This window comes from Cynocephalus volans, chromosome 9 (assembly GCF_027409185.1).
Source record: "Cynocephalus volans isolate mCynVol1 chromosome 9, mCynVol1.pri, whole genome shotgun sequence".
NCBI lineage: Eukaryota > Metazoa > Chordata > Mammalia > Dermoptera > Cynocephalidae > Cynocephalus > Cynocephalus volans.
Window position 1 is genome coordinate 107,740,342 of NC_084468.1, and position 27,283 is coordinate 107,767,624.

At 36.3% G+C, this 27,283-nt stretch overlaps 1 protein-coding gene across 2 annotated transcripts in view; it reads left to right on the top strand.

The window, feature by feature from the left end:
- Window positions 1-27,283, top strand: part of AFG2A (AFG2 AAA ATPase homolog A) — a 362,485-nt gene that overhangs the window by 19,017 nt on the left and 316,185 nt on the right. For both annotated transcript variants that reach the window (XM_063107833.1, XM_063107834.1), the window contains exon 10: window positions 17,737-17,891. In XM_063107833.1, coding sequence (XP_062963903.1) covers window positions 17,737-17,891 — 155 coding nt within the window. The remainder of the gene's footprint in view (window positions 1-17,736; window positions 17,892-27,283) is intronic.

The window sequence follows — 27,283 nt, forward strand, 5'->3', positions numbered from 1 at the left end:
ATTGAGATATTTGATCCAGCAAGTAAGAATTTATTGAAAAAACTCTGATAGCCTTTTTTTTGTCCTGAGAGGATGTGTTTATTATCTAGTAACCTTTAAAGACTGGGCACGTACCTCAAAACATCTTTGGTTTGCTAGAAATCTTATGGTTCTTAAATTTGTTCTCTTCTCTTTGTATGGGCATATGTTTCTAAGTCCTTTTACACTTTGGAGGAATTTTTTCCAGTTGTGGCATTCTGCTGTTCCAGTTTTGACCCATCGAATGTTTTTATAAGTTTTAATGAAAGTTTAATCCTTGTATATAGGTAATGGAAGAAATTGAATTCTTGAATTGGAAATTTGGTTATTTTAGATTTATTTCAGAAATATGGTAACTTTTACTTCGAAACTGTTGATTTATAGTCGTCTAATTTAGTAGGCCTTGAAGACCCTTCTGTAAGCTCTTTCATCCTTTTTATCTGGCCTGATGTGTGTAGGGAAGGAGGTTAGAGGAGGAAAAACAGGTAGGAAGAGAAAACTTGGATGAGATATTTAGGAGTCTTTGAATATCTTACTCTTGCTGGAGAAAATCAGTTTTATTTTATTTTGTTTGATCATTACCACAGTTTCTAGGTTAGAGAACTCACGGTTGGGGGAGATTGCAGGATGTGTAGACTGCCAAGGCAAATGTAAACATTCTTTCAATATGTTATGGCCCTTACTGTCTAGTTTCTGTGCTGCTTCTAGCTTCACAGGGAATGGTGAGCCTGGTCATAGAAATGAATTCCTTAGGGACCAAAAAGCAGAAGTATCAGTACATAACTTTGCTTCTTTCATTTCATTAGGTGATAATGAAGAGTCTGAATTACTGCGTAGGTATTTCTTTGGACTTGCAAAGGCATTTAGGCAAGGATTCAATCTTTAACATCATCAGACATTTTTTGACATTTTAATGCATTTCATGCACTCTAGAAGGCTCTGGGATTCTTTCTTTCCAGAAACATACAGTCCGATGAAGGAAAGAGATTTGTAAACAACTACTAATACAGTGATGAAGTACTCATAAAAAGATGGAAAATGTAGTGATTTTTCTTATGGGGAAAGGAAATGCTGCGGTTGCATAGAAAAATGACAAAACTAAGAAGAAGCTTAAGGAAAAAGTGGGAGTTCTTGACCTTGTTCTCTTGGCCTTGGTGTTACAACACTAACCAACTGAGGTAACTGGCCAGCTCCCCAAAAAAGTAGTTCTGTAGGCAGGCAAGTGAGAAGGTGAGAAAGGGAAATCATTCCTTCATTCATTTAATCTTCCCACCAGCTCTGCGATAGAAGTACTGGACTCGAGCGGTATCACAGAGGTGGAATTTAAAGCCAAGGTCATCTTACTTCAACTCCATGGTCAAAATTAAATAAAACATGGATTTTTTTTTCAGAGTGGTATAAGGCTTTATGATTTAATTTTAGTCTATGAAGCTAAGGATAAGATCAATTTATAATGTAGAAAATATCCAGGTATTGAACTAATCACTAGTCAGGAGGTTAGTCAGGGCTTTCTCCAGTATTCTTAAAAACAATGCTATAAAGCAGACTAATGTCAATTGTGAAGTACACTGCATTTTCTCATTGGGACAATTTTATCATTTCTGACTAAAGACTTGACCTTGAGTAAATTAAAAATTTGGTTAATAATGTGACTCAGAAGGAAAACTAAAACAACTCTGAAACTGTAAGCATTTAGTACAGTAGAATTATGCTCCAAGTGCTATAGAATGGACATAAGTGTATCCTACTTATTGAACATATTGTGGTATCCCCTTATACTATGATGTGTGCATCTGCATGGGAAGACAAGATTGATCCATATGGTAATTCAAACTACTCTCTTAGTTTTAAATAAAAAGCATTGAACATTTAATGTTGCATCTCTCCTAAATGTAGAGGAGTTAATAGGGGATAATTCGAGTGGCTTTTAAAATAACTTGTAAAATAACTTAAAATAACTGCATAGGCAAGTTCAAACTTGTACTTTTTTTAAAATATGGTCAAATTTCCTTGGGAAAGTGGAAGCAGTCGCAATCGTTATACTGATCTTAGAATCACACACACAGAATTGTTTTTTTAAGAAAAAGAGTCATGGTAAAATCTTAATATTTGGAGGCAATATTAATGACTTCTGGTACATAATAGGTGCTTAATAAGTATTTGATCAATTAAATTGAAGGAGAATGAGAAGTAGGAATAAAAGCTGGGAGACGTAATTATTACCCCACCCCCACCCCCATTGATTGGGGTGAAGGGTATTTATTAACCTCAGAATTGAGTTTAGTTTTGTTTTTATTTTTTATTTATTTCTTTTGCAGGGAATTTAAGTAATAGTTTAATCGTTCATTCATTCAGTATTTTTGAGATCATTCTATGTGCTGGGTGATGGGGATAATAGAGATGACCAACGATTACAATCTAGTGGGGAAAGCCACACATACGTAGAGGGATAAAACACAATTCAGTGGGATATGACAGAAACAGAAACAAAATAGCACAGATGAGGGAACATCCAACTTTCCCTGTAGATTTGGGAAACTACTTCCCATGTCTACAAAACTTCCCTTGTTATTTTCTGAATGCTAGGATATTATGATATGACAGTTTTGTATTTATATCAAATTGCAAAGTAGTTTTGCCAAAGATAGCTGGCATTCCGTTGGTTCTCAGTACACATTCTTTAAATGAACAAATGAATGTATTATAATTTATCGTGGCCATGTCTTCTTCTTGTCATGCTATGTAAAAAGACTTCTATTTTATCCTTCTCTCTTTGAGTAGGATACTTTTAAAAAAAATTTATTTTTATTGAAGCATAATTGATTATACATATTTTGGGGGTTTAATATTGACTACCATCACCTGTGTACAACATATGTTGTTCAAATCAAAATTATTAGCTTATTCATAATTACAAATCATACTATTCTTTATGCCTCTCATCCAGTCTTTCCCCATCCACCCACATCCCCCCCCACCTCTAATAACCATAGATTTGTTCTCTCCTTCTGAAAGATTAACGGTTACTCTGTTGATTTGTTCCCAAGATCTGTCCAGTGCTGAGAGAGGGGTGTTCAGGTCCCCCAATATTATTTCCGAGCAGATAGAGCAGATGCTTCTTCTATTACTCTGGAATGTGCTTCATGGAGAGAGACGTCCTTTTTTGGGGGGGTCTTCGCTGGTGGCTGTCTGTGTGTCAATGCAGTCAAGTGTCTGGCAGTCCACCTGCATGGTGGCTGTGGCTACTGCTGTGGCATCTAGCCACTTTTGCAGCAGCTGTGGCTATTGCAGTGTCTGTGGTGGGCCACTCACATGGAAGTGGTGTTTTTGGCATGCTGATTGTCTGGTTGTAGCCAGGAGAGGTGGCACTTGGCTCCTGCTTCAGGACCCTAGGTGGGCCCTGTGGCAGTAGCGTGCCTGGTTGTGGGAGGAAGTCTTGGCCCCTGGTTCTATCTGTTTTGTTTTTATTTTTCATTTATTCTTTACTTTCTTTTTTTTTTTTTAAGTTATTATTATACAGTGTAATTGATTTTCATGTCCCTTTACCAATTTGTCCCTTTCGCCCCTCCCTCTTCTCCTTTCCCACACCTGGCAATCTCAGTTCTGTTCACTTTTCTTAACAAGTTCAAAGAATTATTGTGGTTGTTGTATCTTTTTTCCCCCCTTTTATTTATTTCTTTATTCATTTATTTTTATTAGCTCCCACATATAAGTGAGAATGTGGTATTTCTCTTTCTGTGCCTGGCTTATTTCACTTAATATAATTTTCTCTAAGTTCATCCATGTTGCTGTGAATGACAGAATTTCATTCTTTTTTATACCAGATTGGTATTCCACTATGTAAAAATACCACATTTTCCTTATCCACTCTTCCAATGATGGGCATTTAGGCTGGTTCTAAACTCTTGGCTATTGTAAATAGAGCTGCAATAAACTGGGAGTACAGGTATCCCTTCAACATGATGATTTCCATTCCTTTGGGCATATACCCAGCAGTGGGATTGCTGGGTCATGTGGCAGTTCTATCTGTAGTTGTTTGAGGAATCTCTATACCATTTTCTGTAATGGTTGCACCATTTCGCGGTCCCACCAAAAGTGTGGGAGGTTTTCCCTTTTTCCACATCCTCGTCAGCATTTGTTATTCTCAGTCTTTTCGATATTAGCCAGTCTAATTAGAGTGAGATGATATCTCAGTTTGGTTTTGATTTGCATTTTCTGTATGCTGAGTGATGTTGAGCATTTTTTCATGTGTCTCTTGGCCATTCTTATATCTTCTTTTGAGAAATGCCTATTCAGCTCCTTTGCTCATTTTTTAATTGCGTTACTTGTTTTTTTGCCCTTAAGTTGTTTGAGTTCCTTGTATATTCTGGATATTAATCCTTTGTCGGATGCATATTTTGCAAATATTTTCTTCCTGTCTGTTGGTTGTCTTTTTGTTCTGTTAATTGTTTTTTTTGCTGTGCAGAAGCTTTTTAGTTGGATATAATCCCATTCATTTATTTTTCCTTTTGTTGCCTGTGCTTTTGGGGTCATATTCATAAAGTCTGTGCCCAGTCCTGCTTTCCAAAGTGTTTCCACTATGTTTTCTTTTAAGAGTTTTATACTTTCAGGTCTTATATTCTTTAATCCATTTTGAGTGGTTTTGGTATATGGTGAGAGGTACAGGTCTAGTTTCATTCTTTTACATATGGGTGTCCAATTTTCCCAGCACCATTTATTGAAGAGGCAGTCTTTTCCCCAGTGTGTGTTCTTGATGCCTTTGTCAAAGATCAGGTGGCTGTAGGTGTATGGGTCAGTTTCTGGATTCTCTATTCTGTTCCATTGGTCCCATGTGTCTGTTTTTATGCCAGTACCGTGCTGTTTTGGTTACTATAGCTTCGTAGTATAGTTTGAAGTCAGTAGTGTTATGCCTCCAGCTTTATTTTTTTTTACTCAATATAGCTTTGGCTATTCGGGGTGTTTTGTTGTCCCACATGAATGTTAGGATTTATGCATGATGATTTTGTATTCTGCAACTTTGCTGAAATCATTTATCAACTATTAGAGTTTTTGTAGAGTCTTTAGGCTGTTCTCTATGTAGGATCGTATTATCTGCAAACAGGGACAGTTTGACTTCATCTTTTCCAGTCTGGATGACCTTTATTTCCTTCTCTTCCCTGCTGGCTCTGGCTAGTACTTCCAACACTATGTTGAATAGGAGTGGCAAGAATAGGCATCCTTGTCTTGTTCCTGTTCTTAAGGAAAAAGCTTTCAACTTTTCCCCATTCAGAATGATATTGGCAGTGAGTTTGTCATATATGGCTTTAATAGTGTTGAGATACTTTCCTTCTAGACCCAATTTATAGAGAGTTTTTAATCATGAAATGTTGAAATTTGTAAAATGCTTTTTCAATGTGTACTGAGATAATCATGTGGTTTTTGTCTTTGATTTTGTTGACGTGGTGTATCACTTTTATTGACTTGAGTATGTTGAACCATCCTTTCATCCTTAGGATGAATCCCACTTGATCATGGTGTATAATTTTATGTATGTGTTGCTGTATTCTATTTGCTAATATTTTATTGAGGATTTTTACATCTATATTCATCAAAGATATTGGCCTGTAGTTTTCTTTTTCTGTTGTATCTTTGTCTGGTTTTGGTATCAGGTGATGTTTGCCTCATAGAGTGAGTTTGGGAGAATGGGCTCTGTTTTAATTTTTTGGAATAGACTATAGAGAATTGGTATTAATTCTTCTTTAAAGGTTTGGTAGAATTTGGCAGTGAAGCCATCTGGTCCTGGGCTTTTCTTTGTTGGGAGACTACTGATTACAACTTCAATCTCTTTGATTGTTATTGGTCTGTTCAAATTTTCTGTGTCTTCTTGGTTTAGACTTGGTAGTTTGTGTAAGTCCAGAAATTTGTTCACTTTTTTGGGTTTCTATTTCATTTAGTTAGTCTCTGATCTTAATTATTCTTTCCTTGTACTAATTTTGGTGTTGGATTGTTCTTGTTTTTCTAGGGCTTTGAGGTGAAGTGTTAGGTTATTTGCCATCTTTCCATCTTCTGAATTAAGCATTTTTGTGATAAACTTCCCTCTTAGTACTCCTTTTGCAGTATTCCACAAGTTTTGGTAGGTTATGTCATTATTTTCATTAGTTTGAATAAATTTTTTAATTTCCTGTTTAATTTTTTCTTGGGCCCATATGTCGATCAATAGAATGTTGTTTTATTTCCTTGTATTTTCATAGTTTCCAGAGTTTCATTGTTATTGATTTCTAGTTTTAATCCATTGTGGTCTGAAAAAATTCATGAAATAATTTCATTTTTTAAAAATTTGTTGAGACTTGATTTGTGATCTAACATGTGTTCTATCCTGGAGAATGTGTTTTGATGAGAGAATGTGTATTCTGTGGATGCTGTATGAAATGTTCTGTAGATGACTGCCAAGTCCAGTTGGTCTAAAGTGTTGTTTAGATCTTGTATTTCTCTGTTGGTTTTTTGCCTAGATGATCTGTCCAATGTTGAGAGTGGGGTATTCAAGGTCCTGCCAGAGAGACTGTTTTGTTTTTAAACACCTGTTGAGATTTTTCTCTTTCTTCTCTGTTGCCTTCAGAGATCCCTGCCTTGTGCTGAGGGAAGAACTTTAATTATTGCCACCTTTAAAGTAGCAATGAACAGTTTTAAGTGTCGTGTAATCCTAGGAAATATAGAACAATGAGGCTGCCTTAAATCACTGCTGCTATTTTCTTGAACATTTCCAGTCAGTTTTTGCCTCCCCACTGACAGATTTCTTTGCTTTTGCTCTCACTGTGGACTTTACATTTTGTTTAAAACAAATGCTTTTCAGTAGGCATTTGTGTTGTTCACCATTTGTTCTGTGCTTAAGTGGAGTGCTTGTGAATGCCCACTGGCATATCAGGATAGTTAAGGCACCTTGACTAGATTTGTGAGGTTGGACAGTAAGAGACACCATCTCCAGTAGATATATTTTTGGGTAGCTAAGTTAAGTCTGTCTCTTTCTATTATTTATTCTTACTCACGGAATTCAGGTTCGTTTCACATATGCTTAATTTGGGACTGATCACTTAGCATAGGGATTCTCAAACTTTGTAGAATTTACTAAAACAGAATGCCGGGTCCCATCCCCAGAGTTTCAGGTTCAGTAGGTCTGGACTGGTGCCTGAGAAGGTCTGCTAAATTTCCAAGTGATGCTGATACTCTTGCTGCAGGTCTGAGGACCACACTGTGAGAGCCATTGACCTAGGGCATTGCTTCTTAAACCTCATTATGCATCAGGCTCACCTGGGAAAGCAGCATACACACAAACACTCTCTCTCTGTCTCTCCTCTCCCAGCTCCCTCCCGCCCTCCTCTCTCTCTCTCTCTCTCTCTCTCTCTCTCTCTCTCTCTCTCTCTCTCTCTCTCTCTCCCCCCTCCCCCTCCCTCCCTCCCTCTCTCTTCCTCTCTCTCCCTCTCTCTCCCTCCCTCTCTCTCCCTCTCTCTCCCCTCCTCCCTCTTTCCCTCACTCCGTCCCCCTCCCCCTCTACCCCTCCCTCCTTTCATCCCCCACCCCACCCCCCAGGGACTACACTGTGAGAGCCATTGACCTAGGGCATTTCTTCTTAAATCTCATTATGTATCAGGCTCACCTGGGAAGCAACACACATACAGACTTTTGCTCTTGCTGTCTTTTTTATGCTCACACTCACATTCCTACCGCATATGAGGGAACTTCAGAAAGTTCATGGGAAGATTCTTATTATCTTTTAATTCTGTTTTTTCGTGAACTTGTTAAAGTACCCTTGTACTTAATTGAGTTAAGGGAGGTGGGGAACTAGAATCAAGATTTATAATGTTTCCCAAGTGATTTTGAAAAAGCCAGTCTTGCACTTGCTGTGAGCAAGCATTTGAGTCATTGATTTAGGTGAATTGTTCTCCAACTTAAACATATGTAAGAGTCACTTGTAGAGGTTGTTAAAAGATAGTTCTGGGCTCTGTCCAACTGATTCAGTAGGTCCACATGGGGTCCAAGAATTTGCATGTCTAACAAGCTTTCAGGTGATGTCAGTGCTGCTGTTCCAAGGACTACACTTTGAGAACCACTGGTCTAGGCCAGACTCTACCCAATTTTGAAGATTCTCTGTAACTGTTTTAAATAACTGGATTAAATTCAGGGATATAATTCTCTGACTACCTCTAGTAGTGTTGAGTTTCTTCCCAGAGTTTTTATGTGATCATAATATACTATTCTAAACTATATCATGTAACTCTCCCACTCAAGTGAAAATGAATGTCCAAGTTTGTTTTGCAGGTATATGTAATAGTTCTGAATAAAACTTAAAAATGGCAAATAATTCTGAAAGATAGAAAAGCCATAATTAAAGAAACAGTTAAGAATGAACAATTAGGAATAAAAATAAGAATCACACACGTGTTTTTTCTAGAATATTTGCTTTTGATTTGTGGATCTGTTTTTTGTGCTTTTTGTTTGTTCTCTCTCTGGTTTTCCCTCTTCTTGGACAGACATATAGTGGAGGAAGTTCTGCCTTTTTAATTAAAGCTGTGCATAGATGTCTGCCAATAGCATGAGTTGAAGTGATTCTGAATTTCATAAAACTTAGTGAACTATGCTTCCTCATTGTTTTTGTAGTCTAAAAGTTATCGTTTGTGGGATGAATAAAAAAATCTCTGTAGTATACATGTAGATTGTGCCTGCTTTTCCAGAGGATAGAAGGTTTGTAATCTATTCTATAGTTTTTAAGAGTGATACTGCATCATTTGCAGTGTACTTACTCTCAACTTTTCTAATCTTTTATTTGTGTTGCTAAATATTTTCCCTATCTTTCAACTTTATTCCCATAATAAATATGAGAGTTGGAAATACTGCAGTGATTAGTGTTGCTTTCAATACTTGGATCTCCTGTTATCTGAGGAGATAAAATGTTTAGTGTTGATGGTTGGGTGTGAAACTTATTTTCAAATGTGGTCTTTTCTTTGTAATTATTTTTTGAGCTAGAGTGTGATTTGATATGTCGTGACTTGTTCAAAGACCTAATGTTTTGTGGTTCACCTTTTTAAGCAAAGAGCAGATGCATTATGAAATGTTTTGTCTCAAGTGGACAAGCTGTTTGCCAGCTAGACTCTAACACATCCTGACATTTAATGTCTGTGTTTGTATTTCTCCTAGGATTAGGCTGCCTTTCTAATAAATTGGTTGCATAGCCTTTTATTAATTCCCTCAAAATTTATAATGTTTTAAATCAACAACATAGATAAGCATATTGCACTTTTTTGGAAAACGTGAAATGTTAATTATGTAGCAGTGACATGAATTATATAAACTCTGTTGAATGTTAGGAGATGCTTAGCAACAATGTTTTCCAAATATAGGGATTTATTATAAACTTATCCTTCTAAGGCTGCCTGTGCCATTTCAGGAGAGTGAATATAAATAGAGCTTGATTTCTTCAAGAAGTGGACTCAGTCATTTGTTTAGAGTGAAAGGAAGTTTTGCTTCGCATCTCTAAGAATTTATCTTTAGTATCCCTTTTGATTACACGTCATTTCAACATGTGCATACCAAATACTTGGGCTTTCATAAGATATCATCACAGAACAGGAAGAATTAAAACTCTTATTTAAATAATGATTTTGTCATTTTAGCACTTAGATAGGTCTAGTAACAATACTGAATCTAATTATTGTAATGTATTTTGAGATGGAAAATTTTATGTTTGTCCAGAGTTCTGAGATATTTGTAGCTCGTTAGTCCTCTCTCCCAACTCCTTCCAGTTTAACAGGAATTTATGGAGCATCTACTATGTACATAGCAGTCCAGCTCCTATGAAAGGTTCTCTTTCCACCACTTTGACCATTTCCTGAATTCTGCCAATGTTATTTTCTAAGTTAGAATTAAAATATTGATTCTGTAAACATTCAGTTTTTAAAATAAAGTCCAGGGAAATAATGGGGCTTACTAGAAAGCTTATGATGAACTGTAGTTTCAAATGCTAGCATTATGTTTTATCAGCTGAGAGACATTGGGCAAGCCATTCGACCTCTTGAGTTTTGTTTCTTCACCAGCTAAATAGGGATAAAGAATTCTTATGAGGTTTAGTAATATAGCCTGGCAGTGGTGGTATAGGGTCCTTGTGTCACTTCATATCTCTTTTTCTTTCTTTGCTTCTGGAAAGCTAATACTAAAACTTTTAAAAAAAATTTCGTGTTTTATGTACATTTATGCATTTCTCTGGTAGAAGTTTATTTGAATTTTGGCAATATTTCTGATATTTTTTGAAGTATTCTTGGTTGTCCTCGTATTAGAGATATCAGGGAAATCTGACAGAATCACTGACCTTGCTAGAGTAGTGATTTTTACTGAATTTGGATCAGTAAAAGTCTTGCCCATCAATAAAATATGCAGTCTAGAGAATGATACAGCTTGTTTTGGAGTAGCCTTCTTGATATATTTTCTTGCTGAAATTGGGAGCTGTCATGTCATACATAGGCAAAGTCGTAGTCTTCTCCCTCTCCTACCCATCTCATCCCACATGTGAGTTCACTGTAGGCCTGCAGTAGAGCCACAGAAGTAGGGAATACAAATTAAGTTGATGCATGTGTAATTATCGTCATTTTAATTAATGCATTTTGTAAGGGACCATATATTTATAATTGTAGCTGCATAAATAAGCAGTAATTGTGCACCGTATCTCATAAGACAATGAATTTCCCACTTTTTTTGTAATTATGAAATATAGTGATAGAATGTTATATTTGTGATGTTGGGATTTTTCCTACTGTATAAGTATTATAGATATTATATAAGAGATGGAATTTTTTTGTCAGTGAAGTGTATTTTAATATTTCTTTTGCTATTCATTTGAAATGTCTGGAGGTGAATGGTTTGTTTCAGAAAAACAGGTGGTATTTTTGATTCTGTTTAAGCTCTAAATGACATTTACCATTTACTTTGCTAGTGGAAAATTTTCTGGGTTGTTTTGCCAAGACTATAAAAGTATAAAAGTTGAGGAAAGGTTTTCTTTATAATTAAAACAGTCACAAAAATAAAACCAGTCTATCTAAATAAAAGTTATTTCTAAGAGTTATTCTTGATTTCTTTTTCTTTTACTCTTCCTGTCCGCTCCATTTTCAAATTTATGTAAACTTTGACCTCTTAAAAATAAAAAAAAATTTTTTTAACTTCTTTCATTGTTACCACTATAGTTCAAACCATCATCATCCAATGTCTGGACTATTGAAATGCCTTCTTTCTGCCTGCTGTTCCCCCACCTCCTGTCTCTTGTTATTCTTTGCATTGTCTAACTTGCATGACTTTGAATTGCAGGTTTTGGAGGTAAGGAGAAGTTTGGGTTAGAGATAAGGGACTTAGGAGTTGTCAGCAGTTACATGGTGACTAAAGCCATAGAAATAAATGAAATCACTAGGAAAGAGTAGAGTTCATTCATACATTTATTGAGCCAGGAACTGCACTAGGTGCTGGGGCTTACCTCAGTGAGTAAAACAGACTTGGATCCTCTCTTCATGGAGCTCAGGATGCACAGGGAAGTGCAGCAGCTTAACAGGCAGTTACAATACAGTGTGTGTTGGGTATTATGTGAATGATCAGGGAGGTTTCAGAATGCTAATGAGGAGAGAAGAGTCTTGGGGAATACCAGAACTCAAAGGTTGGGTTGTTAAAAAAGATCTGGTATAGGAGACTGATGAGTGGCTAGAGAGATGGAAAGAGAACTCAAGGTGGTAACTCAAATGAAATGAGGGAATCTTTTCAGGGAGGAAATAATGTAGTATTAATTAACTTTTATTGAGTACTTGAAATTGCAGAGTGTCAGTACCTTACACGAATTAACGCATTTCTTCCTCACAGCATCTCTGCAAGGTTATCTTTATTTTGTAGTTGAGGAAACTTATGCCAGGAGGTTAAGAAACTTTCCCAAGATCATACATGTAATAAATAGTGCATCAGAGATTGACCGTGTTAGAGACCACCATGACATAAAGTGGTTAGTTTCTTACCTGGGAGGTCATGGAGGCCTTGGAAGAGGGAAGTTCTAATGGGGTCTGTGCGTGGCTACTAGATTGCAGTAAGTTGAGGGGTGATTGAGAGTTGAAGGAGCAGAGATAGTGATTGTCAATTATTTTTTTAGTTTCACTAGTGTGCTATTTACAGTTTATATGCCTTCCATAAAAAAGGGATAAATATAGTTGGCCCGCCTTCCCCCTTTGCTGCCACTCCACCCCTCAGGTTAAAACAAAACCAGAATATATATTCCTTCATTATTTTCTCTTATATGGGCTCTGCTTTAGTCTACCTAACTGTGGATCTTCATCCTCTCTTGGCATAAGAATTGTATTCTAATTAACACTTTTTTTTAAAACTCAGCATTTTAATAAGATTGATAAGCCAGATAAGTAGGTAATTTGATATTAAAATTTGAAATTAAAAGCTATACTCTTAGGGAAATTTGTTAAAACCTGGGAGTAGTGAAATGAATTAATTTTTATGTTTTATAACTGGAATACCCTTTCAGATAATTTAGTAGATTACTTTATTTCACGGAGGTTGAGAGACTATGTGATATATCCAAGCTCAGGCAGTTAGTGAGGTACAGGCCTTGGTCCAAGATTTAGTTCTGGAGACCAGTGTGCCTTCCATACTGCCATTATTTTCTTTAAAAGCAACTTTTGAAAGTGGTGAGTTCAGAATAGACTAGCCTCCTGTGATCAGTTCATTATAGCAGTCACTTATAAATGAAGTGAGAACCACAATATGTTCTTTGAGGGTGTTCTGTTTGATTTCTTTAATGAACAGTGAGAAGTGGAACTCTCTTAGTGATATATCAAGTGATACCACCTTGTCTATACTTAACACAGTGTAGAGGGAGAGTAGACTCCAGATAAAACAAATTTTCTGGAGTTCTGATATTTTGAGGAAAGTACGTTTTAAAAAGAGACATTTAGATTTTTGTTATGCTTGCTTTCAGTCTTCATATACATGAGTATATTACTTGAAAATTTTATGCTCAACTTTTATAATTCAGATCTGAGATCCAGATGCCCATGTTTCATGTTACTTTTTCATATAATTAAGTTTCCGTAGGGTGCGTAGTAATTCTCAAAAGCATTATTACTCCTCTGATCAGTTTAAGTTCATTGTTAGTTTCTAATGAAGGAACTTAATTTCAGTCTCAAAAATACCATCATAATTTAGCAAGCATTGGGTATAAAATTGTAGGATTCCATATGCATGGGGCGAGATGATGTTTGTTGATTGCTTCTGAAGCAGATTGTTTGGAAGAGCATGAATTCAGAATAATTGCCCTCATCCAGAAGTGGAGCTTGAGTGTGGACAAGTCATACACTGGAAAGAATGTGTTGACATTTAGACTTGCCTGAGGCATTTTGCCTTTTCTTCTCTTCATTGTGTCTTGTTTTCCATTCTCAAAATTTTTGAGAGCATTGGAAAATAAAATAATGAAAACAAAATGATACATTTATTGTTTAATTAGCCACACCTGTTTTTTGTTTTCAAAGTTATGTTTAAGAACATAGAAGTATTGCTTCTATATTTGTTTACATTTTAAAAAGTTAACTTCAAACTCGGTAAGAAAAGGAAATATCATAGATTGCTTGCTCTAAGCTATATTCCTTGATGATGCACATGTGTCCTTTGCTTCTCTAGTTAATTGTCTTCTGGTTTCTAAAAATAAGTGTGTTTTTAAAAATTTAATCTCTTGGCATAGATTCCCGTATGGGTTCATTAGGAATGGTTGATAGCCAATAATTTAAACTTAGCATTTTAGAATTTTAAATTATTTAAATTTAAATAATTAGGAAAATATATTTTAAACTTTTTGTTTAGTAAATGAGATAACTAATGGCCAAAAGAGCTAAGATTTATTTAGTCACTCCTGAGTTAGTGGCAGACATAGACATATGGAGGATTGATTATATTAATGTGATAGCTCCAGGGATCTTTAATTTTTGCAAGCTCTGATAATATATTTAACATTTAATATAAATTCTGTTTTTCACTTTACACATTATTTTCAAGAATAGCATTTGTTGTGTAAAAGAGGGTGCATTTCTGTAGAGTCTAGAATCATAGTATAGTACTTCACAGTGGGAAAGAATCTTAAGGCCTATGGCAGGATCTGTCTTAGTGTTTTTATAGCTTTTGCAAATCAGGAAATATTTTTTTTTTCCCTTCAGACAATCTGCCATACTTTATCTTCTCACATATCTACATACAAAGTAATAGAGTTGGATTTAGGTTTATTTAAAACGTGTTCTTTCATATGTGTAAGACTGAACTCTTTGAGGACAGGGATTTTGTCTTTTATTCTACAGGGCTTCACAATCTAAAGTGCTATGCTCATTCTTGTCCCTAAGCCTTTTTATATGCTATTCCCTCTGCCTAGAATATTCTGCATATCTAGCCCCAATTCCTATTTTATCAGATTAACATCAACTTATTTTTCAAGTCAAACTATTCGAATCCAGACACATGTTTTAGTCTCTTTTCATTTGTGAAATAAAGGAATGTACTAAATGATTTCAGCAAGAATTGTCTGGGTCTGTGCTGTCACTGATCCTTCCCTAAACTGAGTTGGATGCCCAGATAGGTGTTTTTGTGCCACTTCCTTCTTTCCATGTCACAGTACTTGGCACAGTTTGTAGTAATTACCCCTTACTATGTGTTTCGCCTTTTATACTGTTAGTGCTATGAGAGATTTATCTGCCTTCTTGTGTTTCCTGGCAGGAGAGAGTTCAGTACATTAGCTGAATGAATTATGTCTAGGAGATTCTCACTGAAAGTTTTGAATGAATGAGTAGATGAATTAATATTGAAGAAGAGTGCCTATGAAAGAGTATCCTATGGTCAATGAATATATCTTCTCAGTGACTTCATGATATAATAATACTTTAATAATTGCTTTGCTGTAATACAGATTGTAACTGAATTGACAAGTGATACAGATACAGAAGTGTTCTTTTAAAATATTTTCAAAGTGATAGATGCAAAGAATGCTTTTATCTCTCCTCAAATTCTGTTTCTTTTTCCTTTACTCACACCACTTCCTATACTAAACATGTCCATTTGTATAGAATATTCTGGCAAATGAGAACTCTTTGTGAGGTCTGTAAATAATACAATCCATATTTTTCATACTAGTATATTTTGCACATTAGTCAACCTAGTAAATATATTCTAGTATGATTCCAAGACTGATCAGGGTTTCTGTATAGACAGTTCCCAAAACCTTTTTTACGGGTTTCTTTTCCTAGATCATCATGGTTTTAATTATTCTGATTAAAAAGTTCACTATATAAAAATTAATATGTTCATGCTTTAGTAAATTTTATCGTATACATATGTGTGCTTAGTTTTGAGGTGAAATAGTATTTCATTTTAAACTTCAGTTTATAATCTCTGAAACTGCCATCTCACAGTATTATTTTAACCAGCTACTGTGTTGTGGCTTTGTTTATAGTTTTATTTATTTTTTCTTTTACCTCACTTCTTACATATCTATTTTTTAATAAAGTTCTTTCTCGAAGTGTTATATATATACATAAAAGCTCATAAACTGTAAGATCCATGAATTTTCCAAAGTGAACACACACTCATGTAACCAACTCTCAGATCTATATATAGAGCATTACTAGCTCTCTGACATCTCCCTCACCCTCTCCTGGCCACTACCCTCTACCTCTACCCAAAGGGCAACCACTACCCTGGCTTCTAACACTAGGTCAGTTTGCCTGTTTTGTGCTATCTTCTTTTACTCATATTTTGGATTGAGAGCTTCATCATTTTATTCTCCATAGCAGTGATTCACTTTTTTCCTGTATTCCATTGTATAAATATTATGAATAGCAATGCAGTACACGTTGTTGCACATCTTTTGGTGCACAAATGTATGTATTTCTGTTTGCGATATGAATGTATCTAGGAGTGGTTATAGGATTCTTTTAAATAAATACTGCCAAAAGTTTTCTGCAGTCATTTTATCAATTTATTCTTCCACCAGTAACTGTTTGAAAATTCCAGTTGCTTCTCATCTTTGCCAACATTTGATAAGTTTTTAACAGTATTTCACTGTGGTTTTAGCTCCCTGGTGACTGAGATTGTGTACTTTTTCATACGTGAATTGATATCCTCTTTTGTGTCATGCTGTTATGGAATGGACTCGACAAAGAAGCGGTCAGCCCTCAGAGGGTTGGAGAGTCAGGTATTTTATTATGCCAGCAGGCCCAGATGGGCTAGCACTCCAAGCTCTGAGCCCCTAGTTTAGGTCTTACAGGGTTTATATAGGCAAACTCTTCCAGGTTTTAGGTTTTGCTTTCTCAGCATTCATGTAGCTAGTACAGTCATATGTTTCGTTTCTCAGCATTCATGTAGCTATTGTGATAAGCAAGCACAGTGTACAGAAGCGGGAGTGCAGAGCAGTTGATTATCAGTAAAGCTGATACAAAAAGCAGGTTCTGTTTTAAAGGCAAAACAAGCTACTGAAAGAATTAATTTTGAATTTTTCCAACAATGCCTGTTCCAGTATCTCTTCAGCTTTTCTATAGTGTTACCTTTTAAAAAAATAATGATTTGTAGGAGTTCTTACTATAGTTTGATTGTGAGGCTTTTGCTGAATACATGTATTTTAAATATCTTCTCCTGTTCTGTGGCTTGTATTTTTACTCTTTTTGTAATGTCTTCTGAGGAGCAGACATTTGTAATTATATATATTTATTCTATATTAATATAATGATTTCAGTTTATCAATCTTTTCCTTTGTGGCTAGTAATTTTTGTATCTTGTTTAAGAAATCTTGGTCAAATCTACTGTCATGAACATTTTTTCTTATATTCTAGATGCTTGATTGTTTTTTCTTTCACATTTCTATCTATAATTGATTCACATTTTTTTCCATACAGATATTCAGTTGTACCTGTACCAGTTATTGAAATGATCATCTGTTCTAACTTGCTGCATTGTTACTGTTTTCATATATCAAGAGTTTGCGTTTATTCTGGATTCTCTTTTCTCTCTTTAATAATTTCAGCCTTATAAAGAGTCTTAATTTCTAGAGGATAAGTGCAACTACTTCTTTTGTTTTCTTCATCAAGATTGTTTTGACTATTCTTGGTTCTTTGCATTTCCATAGAACTTTTAAAATCAGTTATCAGCTTCCCAGACCCCGCTGTAAACTGGCTTGGATTTTGATTAGAATTAAGTTTTTTGATTAATTTGGGGAGAATTGGAAAGTTAACATCTTGAGATCAATGAACATAGTAGATCCCTTCATTTTATTTTAGGTCTTCTTTAATTTGTCAAAGTAGTTTTATAGGTTTATGTGAAGAAATCTTGAATAATGTTCTCTAGATTATTTTTAGGTACTATGGTTTGTTGAATGCAGTTATTTATGGATGTTGCATTGTAAGTTCTGTTTCATATTTGTGTAATATCTGTCTTCTCATATTTAACATTAGTTTGTCATGTTATACTGCCCAAACTGAGCCTTTGGGTTTTTGTCTTTGTCTTCTACATTCTTCCATCTCCTTCCCTACCTATCCCCTACCCCTAAAACACAAACACAAGCACAAAGTATTTCAAATGCTATATTATGTACAGGGTTTGGGTTTTTTCTTAGTTTTATTGGTGATGGTTCAGTATGAATTTATGGAATAAAAGATAAATCTTGTGTTACTTTTCTCTTTGCAGGTCTCTGTGCCTTGCGGAGAGTCTTGAAGAAACAGCCTAAACTCCCTGATAGCAAGGTGGCTGGGTTGGTGAAGATTACTCTGAATGATTTCTTGCAGGGAATGAATAACATCAGGCCCAGTGCCATGAGGGAAGTAGCAGTTGATGTCCCAAATGTAAGTCATTTGTACCCCACTGCTCGCCACACTGTTTGAATCAAACTTTGAAAGAAACTGAGACTCCAGGGAGACTGATTTCCTAGGCTAAGCTTTTTAAAAAAATATTTTTTAATTGAAATTTTTATTCAGATAATTGTAGATTCAGTGTAGTTGTAAGACATAATATAGGGAGATCCTGTGTATTCTTTACCCAGTTTCCTCCAGTGGTAACATTTTCTAAACCTATAGCACAATACCACAAGCAAGATATTCATATTAATATAATCCACTGATCTTATTTGGATTTCCCATTTTACTTGCACCCATTTGCATGTGTGTATATTTTGTTCTATACAATTTCATCACATGTAAAGGTTTGTTTGTTTATCACCACAATCTAGATACCAAACCAGTTCCATCACTGCAAAGATCCCTCATGTTGTCCTTTTGTAGCCACACTTACCATGTTTCTGCCCTCTAAAAATTCTTCTAAAAAAGAATTTTTCTTTTCTAAAAAAACTTCTAAAAATTTTTTTATTTTAAAAACGTTATATAAATGGAATCATACAATATGCCATCTTTTAGGATTAGCTTTTTTCACTTAGCATAATTCTCTGGAGATTCATCCAAGTGTTGTGTGTTAGTAGTTTGTTTCTTTCTATTGCTGAGTAATATTCTATGGTATGTATGTACTACAGTTTAAGTATTCACCTGTTGGGGACATCTGGGCTGTTTCCAGCTTTTGGTCATTCCAAATAAAGCTGCTCTGAACAGGTATTGTATGAGCATAAATTTTCCTTTCTCTGGAATAAATGGCCAAGAGTGCAGTCGATGGATTGTATGTAAATTACAGTGTTTAGTATTATAAGAAAATGTCAACTAGGCCAATTTTAGAATAAAAAAATCTTCTAAACTAGTGGTGCGTAATGTTTCATTGAGTTCTTTTATATACAGTTCATTAATGACAGTCTTTGCAAAGTTCTCAGTCAGATCACTGCAAGGATTACAGAAGCTACCTTTTATGTGTGTATCATTTGTTATGTCCCTCCATGACCAAAGTGGGCCTGATACTGAGGAAAAAAATGGGCTTATAGCTTTTGTTGAATGCATTAATATTTCTAGAAAATGAACATTGAAACAAAGAATTTGCAATGTGTCTTGCATTGTATTGAAGTAGAAGACATCACTATTGGCTTGCACATAAGGAAAATGTCTATGTCTTATTGCAGGTTGTGGAAAATTTAGATTGCTCTCTGTCAGTTGTTAAGAGAGATTTGATGGAAGAATGGAAGTTTGTAACTGTTCTTTCCCTCTGCCTCTATAATGTTACCCTATTTGTTTTTCTGTTTTGAGGTTGTCCTCTTGTTTCTGAGATAGTCTCCTTTTCTCCCCCAGCTTTATTGAAGTGTAATTGACAAATAAAAATTGCGTACATTTGCTGTGAACAATGTGATGTTTTGATATATGTAAAATGACATTGACATTGTAAACTAATTACCACGATCAAGCTAATTGATATACTCATCACCTCATATAGTTATAATTTTCTTTGTAGGATGACAACATTTAAGATCTACTCTCTTAGCAAATTTCAAGTATACGGTGCAGTATTATTAACTATAGTTACCATGCTGTACATTAGATCTCCAGAACTTATTCATCCTGCATAATTGAAACTTTGTACCTTTTGACCAACACCTCTCCATTTCCCCACCGCCTCTGGCAACCACCATTCTACTCTTTGCTTCTGTGAATTTGACTTCTTTAGTTTTCACATATGAGTGAGGTCATGCAATATTTTTCTTTCTGTGCCTTGCTTATTTCTCTTGGCATAGTGTCCCCTGTGTTCATCCATGTTATTGTAAATCACAGGATTTCCTTTTTAATTAAAAGGCTGAATAATATTCCACTGTGTATATATACCACATTTTCTTTATCCATTCATCTATCCACAGATACTTAGATTGATTCCATATCTTGGCTGTTGTGAATAATGCTGCAGTGACATGGGAGTGCAGATATCTCTTTGAGATACTGATTTCATTTCCTTTGGATATATATCCAGTAGTGGGATTGGTGAATCATATGGTAATTGTAGTTTTAATTTTTTGAGGAATCTCCATACTGTTTTCCATAATGGCTGTACCAGTTTACATTCCCACCAACAATACTTAAGAGTTTCCTTTTCTTCATATCCTTGCCAGAACTTGTTACCTTTTCTTTTTGATGATGGCCATTCTAACAGGTGTGAGTTGATATCTCGTTGTGGTTATGATTTGCATTACCCTGATGACTAATGGTGTTGAAGTTTTTTTATACTTTGGGGGACACATTCAAGCTATAGTATACCCTTTGGCCATATGTATGTCTTCTATTCAGGTTTTGTGCCCATCTTTTAATCAGATTACTTGGTTTCTTGCTACTGAGTTGTTCCAGTTTCTTTTATATTTTGGATAATAACTCCTTACCCAATATATGGTTTGTCAACATTTTCTCCCATTCCATAGGTTGTCTATTCACTCTGTTGATTGTTATCTTTGCTGTGAAGAAGCTTTGTAATTTGATGCAATTCCATTTATCTATTTTTGCTTTTGTTCCTTGTGCTTTTGGCATCATAGCCAAAAAACTATTGCTCAGACCAATGTCAAGAAGTTTTTCCCTGTGTTTTCTTCTAGTAGTTTAACAGTTTCAGGTCCCATGTTTAAGTCTTTAATCCATTTTGAGTTGATTTTTTTGTATGTGTTGGGAGATAACTGGCCAGTTTTGTTTTACATGTGGTTATTCAGTTCTCCCAGCATCATTTATTGAAGAGACTATTCTTTCCCCATTGTGTGTTATTGGCACCTTTATCGAAGATCAATTGAGTGTACATGCATTGATTTATTTCTGGGCTCTCTATTTTGTTTCATTTATTTATATGTCATTTTTTATGCCAGTATCTTATGCTGTTTTGATTACTGTAGCTTTGTAGTATATTTTGAAATCAGGTATTCTATGCTTCCAGATTTGTTCTTTTTGTTCAAGATTGCCTTGGCTGTTTGGTGACTTTTGTATTACCATATGTATAAGTCTGTTTCTCTTGCTTATAACAGAATACCTGAAACTGGGTGATTTATAAAAAAAATGAAATTTATTTCTTACAGTTTTGAAGGCTGGGAAATCCAAGGTCCAGGGAACACATCTGGTGAGGGCCTTCTTCTGGGTGGGAACTCTCTACAGGGTCCTGTGAAGACAAGGGTGTCACATGGTGAGAATGGGCTGAGCAAAAGTAAGCTAACCTTCTCACTTGCCCTCCTTATAAAGCCATCAGAATCATGCCTGTTACACCATGAATGTATCAATTTATTCAGGAGGGTGTAGTTCTCACAGTCTAATCACCTCCTAAAGGTCCCACCTTTCAAGTACCATAATAGACTTTCCAACCCTCTTTTAAAATTTTTTTTGTTTTACCTTTTAAAAAACTATTTTATTTATTTATTTTTTGGCAGCTGGCCAGGATGGGGAACCAAACCCTTGACCTTGGTGTTACAAGGCTATATGCTCTAATGAACTGAACTAATAGGATAGCCCCTCCCACACTCTTAACACTGTTACAATGGAGATAAAGTTTCCAGTATATGAACTGTTGGGGGACATGTTTGACTCATAGCGCCATATGAATTTTAGAAATTTTTTTCTATTTCTGTCAAAAATGCCATTGGAATTTTGATAGGGATTGCATTGAATCTGTAGAATGTTTGGGTAGTGTGCACATTTTAAGAATATTAATTCTTCTGATCCATGAACATGAGATATCGTTCCATTTATTTGTGTCATCTTCAAGTTCTTTCATCAGTGTTTTATGGTTTTTAGTGTACAATCTTTTACCTTGTAGGTTCAGTTTTTCCTAAGTATTTTATTGTTTTTTTATACTATTGTAAATGGGATTATTTTCTTGATTTTTTGGATAGTTTGTTGTTAGTGTATAGAAATGCTACTATTTTTGTATGTTGATTTTGTATCCTGCCACTTTGCTGAATTCCTTTATTATTTCTAACAGTTTTTTGGTAATGTCTTTAGGGTTTTCTATATGTAAAATCCTGTCATCTGCAAACACAATGTTGTTTCTTCCTTTCAGATTTGGATGCCTTTTATTTTTCTTTCCTAGTCATCTGGCTAGGACTTCCAGTAGTATATCAGATAGAAGTGACAACAGTGGGCATCCTTGTGTTGTCCCTGATCTTACAGGAAAGGCTTTCAGCTTTTCAGTGTTGAGTATGTTAGCTGTGGGCTTGTCATATGTGGCCTTTAATATGTTGAGATACATTCCTTTTATTCATAATTTATTTAGAGTTTTTATGATTAAAGGATGTTAAGTTTTGTCAGATTTTTTTTTTCTACTTCTATTGAGAAGATCATGTGTTTTTTATCCTTTATTCTTATGTGTTGTTTCATGTTTATTGATTTGTGTATGTTGAACCAGCCTTGCATCCTAGGGATAAGTCCATCTGAATCATGGTGTACAATCCTTTTAATGTGCTGTTGAATTTGGTTTGTAAGCATTTTGTTGAGGGTTTTTGCATGTATGTTCACCAGGGATATTGACCTGTAACTTTCTTTTCTTATAGTATCCTTGTCTGGCTTTGGTCCAGGTTAACACTGACCTTGCAAAATGAGTTTGGAAGTGCTCCCTCCTCTTCAGTTTTTGGAAGAGTTTGAGAAGGATTGGTATTAATTTAAAAAAAAAATACAAATTTACCAATGAAGCCAATCAGGTCCTGGGATTTTCTGTGTTGGGAGGTTTTTGATTAGTGATTTCACCTTCTTGCTTGTTATTGATCTGTTCGTATTTTCTGTTTCTTCGTGGTTCATTCCTGGTAGGTTGTATGTTTCTAGGAATTTAATTATTTTTTCTAGGTTATCTGATTTGTTGGCATATAATTGTTATCCAGTTTGTTGGCATATACTTGTAATCCAGTTTGTTGGCATATAGTAATTGTTCATACTTGTCTCTATGATCCTTTATATTTCTGTGGTATCAGTTGTAACGTCTCCTCTTTCATTTCTGATTTTATTTATTTTAGTCTTCTCTCTTTCTTTCTTAGTAGTCTAGCTAAAGGTTTGTTAATTTTGTTTATTTTTTAAAAAAAACCCTTCATTTCATTATCTTTTTCTATTGTTTTGCTAGTCTCTATTTCATTTATTTCTGCTCTGACCTTTATTATTTCCTTCCTTCTGCTAACTCTGGGCTTAGTTTTTCTTCTTTTTCTAGTTCCTTCAGATGTAAAGCTCGGTGGTTTATTTGAGATATTTCTTTCTTTTCTTGAGGTAGGTGTTTATTACTATAAATCTTCCTCTTAGAACTGCTTTTGATGCATCTTGTAAGTTTTGGTATGTTGTATTTCTATTTTCATTTCTCTCAAGACTTTTTTTTTTTATTTCTCTTTTGATTTTTTAAATTTTTTGACCCATTGGTTGTCCAGGATTGTTGTTGTTTTTCTACATATTTGTGAACTTTCCAATTTTCTTCCTGTTATTGATATCTAGTTTTACACTATTGTGGGCAGAAAAGGTCCTTGATATGATTTCAGTCATCTTAAATTTGTTAAGACTTGTTTTGTAGTCTAACATATGATCTATCCTGGAGAATGTTTTATGTGCACTTGAAAAGAATGTGTATTCTGCTGCTGTTGGATAGAATGTTCTGGTCTATTGTGTTCTTTAAGTCTGTTGTTTTTCTACAGATTTTCTGTCTGTGTGATCTGTCCATAGCTGAAAGTGAAAATACTATTATCGTATTGCTGTCTATTTCTCCCTTAAGTTCTGTTAATATTTCTTTTTTTGTAATTAGGGGCTCTGGTGTTTAGTGCATATTTATAATTTTTATATTCTCTTGGTAAGTTGACCCCTTTATCTTTATATAATGACCTTCTTTATCTCTTGTAACAGTTTTTGACTTAGTCTGTTTAGTGTGATGTAAGTATAGCCACCCCTGCTCACTTTTCTTTACTATTTGCATGAAATATCTTTTTCCGTTCCTTCACTTACAGTCTGTAAGTGTTCTTAAAGCTGAAGTAAGTCTTTTTTACGTAGCTTATTATTGGGTCTCTCTCCCTTTTTTTTTTTTTTTCTTAAATCTGTTCAGCCACCCTATGTCTTTTGATTGGAGAATTTAATCCATTTACAGTTAAAGAATTATTGATAGGTAAGGACTTAATAATGCTGCCATTATGTTGTTTGCTGTTTTACAGTTCCTTTGTTTTATTCTTCCTTTCTTGCTGTCTGCCTTTGTGCTGTGATGACTTTTTTGTAGTTGTGTGCTTTGATTTCTTCCTCTTTATCTTTTATGTGTTTACTACAGGTTTTCTTGGTGTGTGATTACCATGAGGCTTATATAAACATCTTATTGTTAAAATAGTCTATTTTAAGCTAATAGGAACTTTGTTCACAAACAGAAACTCTACACTTTAATTTCTCCTCCCCCTACCTTTTATGCTATTGATATCACAATTTACATATTTTATATATTGTGTATTCATTAACAAATTATTACAGCTATAGGTATAATACTTTTCTTTTTTAACTTTTATATTATAGTTAAAAATGACTTGTGTGCCACCAGTATAGTATTCTGAATTTGACTGTATTCTTTCTTTTACAATGAATTTTATATTTTCATATGGTTTTATCCTGTTACTTAACAGTCTTTCATTTCAATTTGAAGAATTCTCTTTAACATTTTTTGTAAGGCAAGTCTACTGGTGATGACCTCCTACAATTTTAGTTGGTCTGAGAAATCCGTTATCTCTCCCTATTTTCTGAAGGCTGCCTTGCTGTGTATGGTATTTTTGGTTGGCAGTGTTTTTCTTTCAGTGCTTAGGATGTATCATACTACTTTCTCCTGGTCTACAAGATTTCATCTGAGAAATCTGGTCATAGATAGAGGGTTCTCTTGTATGTGATGAGTTGCTTTTGTCTTTTTGACTTTTAGTAATTTGATTATAGTGTGTTTTGGTAAAGATTTCTTTATGTTTAATTTATTTTGAGATATTTGGGCTACATGGATATAAGTGTTCATTTCTCTCTTCAGATTTGGAAAGTTTTCTGTCAGTATTTTTTTAAATAAGCTTCCTGCTCTTTGCTCTTTCTGGAACTTTCATAATGTATATATTGGTTTGCTTGATGGTGTTTTATAAGTCCCATAGGCTTTTTTTTGGTAACTTTTTTATTCTCTTTTTCTTTTGTTTGAGTGGATAATTTCAAAGGATCTGTCTTTGATTTTGCTGATTATTTTTTTCTCCTTGATTGAGTCTTCTGTTGAAGTTTCTGTTGTATTTTCAGTTCAGTCATTGTGTTCTTCAGGTCCAGAATTTCTGTTTGATTCCTTTTTATGGTTTCTATCTCTTTCATGAATTTCTCATTTTCTTTTGTTTAATTTTTTTCCTTTTATTTATTATTATTTTTTACATTATAAGATGTTGCAGAGCAGTTGGTGGGGAGGGGAAGAGGGGAAAGAGGAGGGACATAGGACGAGAGGAAGAGAAAGGTGGGAGGGTGGGACATGTTCGAGACGGATGACAACCCTCTTATTCTGGCAAGGGAGCCCAAGGGGCTTCTGGTGTTGGCTGAGTGATCATCGCTGGCTGGATGTGGATGTTAGGGGCAGTGTGGCTGAAGCCCTTGGTCCCCCGCTGCCCCAGCTTGGTAGTCCAGGGCACTTCTGGTGTCAGTTTGGTGGTCGTCACTGGGCTGATTGTGGACTTCAGGGAGATGTGGCTGAGCCTGCAGCCCCCCACTGCCCTGGCTCAGGGGCCTGGGGCACTTTTGATGTCAGCCTGGTGGTTGTCACTGGGCTGGATGTGGATGTTGGGGGGTGTTGCTGAGGCCCTTGGCACCCCTGCAGCCCTGGCTTATGAGTCCAGGGGTGCTTCTGGTGGTGGTCTGGTGGTTGTCCTTGGGCTGGATGCTGACATTGGAGGGGTGTGGAGGAGGCCCTTGGCCTTAGTCCCTTGCCCCAGCTTGGGAGCCTGGGATGATTCTGGCAGTGGCTTGATGGTTGTTGCCGAGCTGGATGTGGATGTTGGGAGGTGTGGCTGAGACCCTTGGCTCCCCACTGCTGACTTGGAGGGGCCTGGTGTGCTTCTGATAATGGTTTGGTGATTGTTGGTGGCCTGGATACAGACATCAGGTTGTCATGGCTGAGGCTCTTTGCTGCCCAGAACCCTGGCTTGGGGGCTCGGGATGCTTCCAGCGGCAGTGTGCTGGATGCTGATGTTGAAGGGGCATGGCTGAGGCCCTTGGCACCCCCTGCCCTGGCTTGGGAATCTGGGGCATTTCTGGCAGTGGCCTGGTGGTCATTGCTCACCTGGATGCTGATGGTGGAAGGTCGTGGCTGAGGCCCTTGGCCCCCCACCACCCTGGTTCTGGGTGCTTACAGCAGTGGCCTGGTGGTGGTTGCTGGCCTGAATGCAGATGCCAGGGGGGCATGGCTGAGTTAGGGGCTGTGGCTGAGGCCCTTGGCCCCCCAACAGGCCCTGGCTTGTGAGTCCAGGGGCGTTTCTAGTGACGGCCTGGTGGTGATTGCTGGGTTGGATGCTGATGTTGGAGAGGTGTGGCTGAGGCCCTTGGCTCCCCATTGACCCAGCTCTGAGACTGGGGCACTTCCAGTGGCAGCCTGGTAGTCATTGCTGCGCTAGATGCAGACATTGAGAGAGGACGTTGTGAGTCCATGGGGGCTCCCAGAGGAAGGCTGGGAGGCTTCTGGTCCTTCTAGGTTTTATTGGTGTTTGTTGTTGGTGTTAGACTTTTACTGGTTAATATCAGAACTTTGTCTCTGATCTGTGGATTTTTTGTTTTTCTTCCAGTTCTGTGTTGGATTATTTGCTGTTCCCATTACTTCAAGTCTGTGCTGGAACTAATTTGTTGTCCTTTAGTTACTTCTAAAATGGAGGAACTTCCTGTGGCAACCAGCAGGAAGTTGGTTAGCCCTGTGGCTGAGCTAAATTGCTGCTTTGCTGCTGATTCTCTGGGGAAGACTTTTTGTGCAGCCGAGGGTTAAATTGTTGACCTTGTAATCACTTCTGGGTCTTGTGAGGTCTGATAAACTCTGGTCTGGGACTGAGTCTTTTCAGCAGACTGCACCCCCTGCAGTTCTGTATTTCTGACGAGTCTCCATTAAGTGGTCCTGTGCTGATTGGAGGGCAGATCAGCTGTACATGTTGTGCCCCTGTGTTCTTCTGGTGGGCCCATCTCCCCCACTCCCCACACTCCAAACACTTCCCGTGGGGTGGACAGACCATGCACAGGTTTCTCGCAATGACTCACCAGCCTCTGAGTGGCTCCTTTTTTTTAGTTGTCTGTGGCCCCTCACTCCTACGTGGGTCCATGGGAACCCTGTTAGTGGTCTTGCTGGCCTGGGGGCCACCAACACC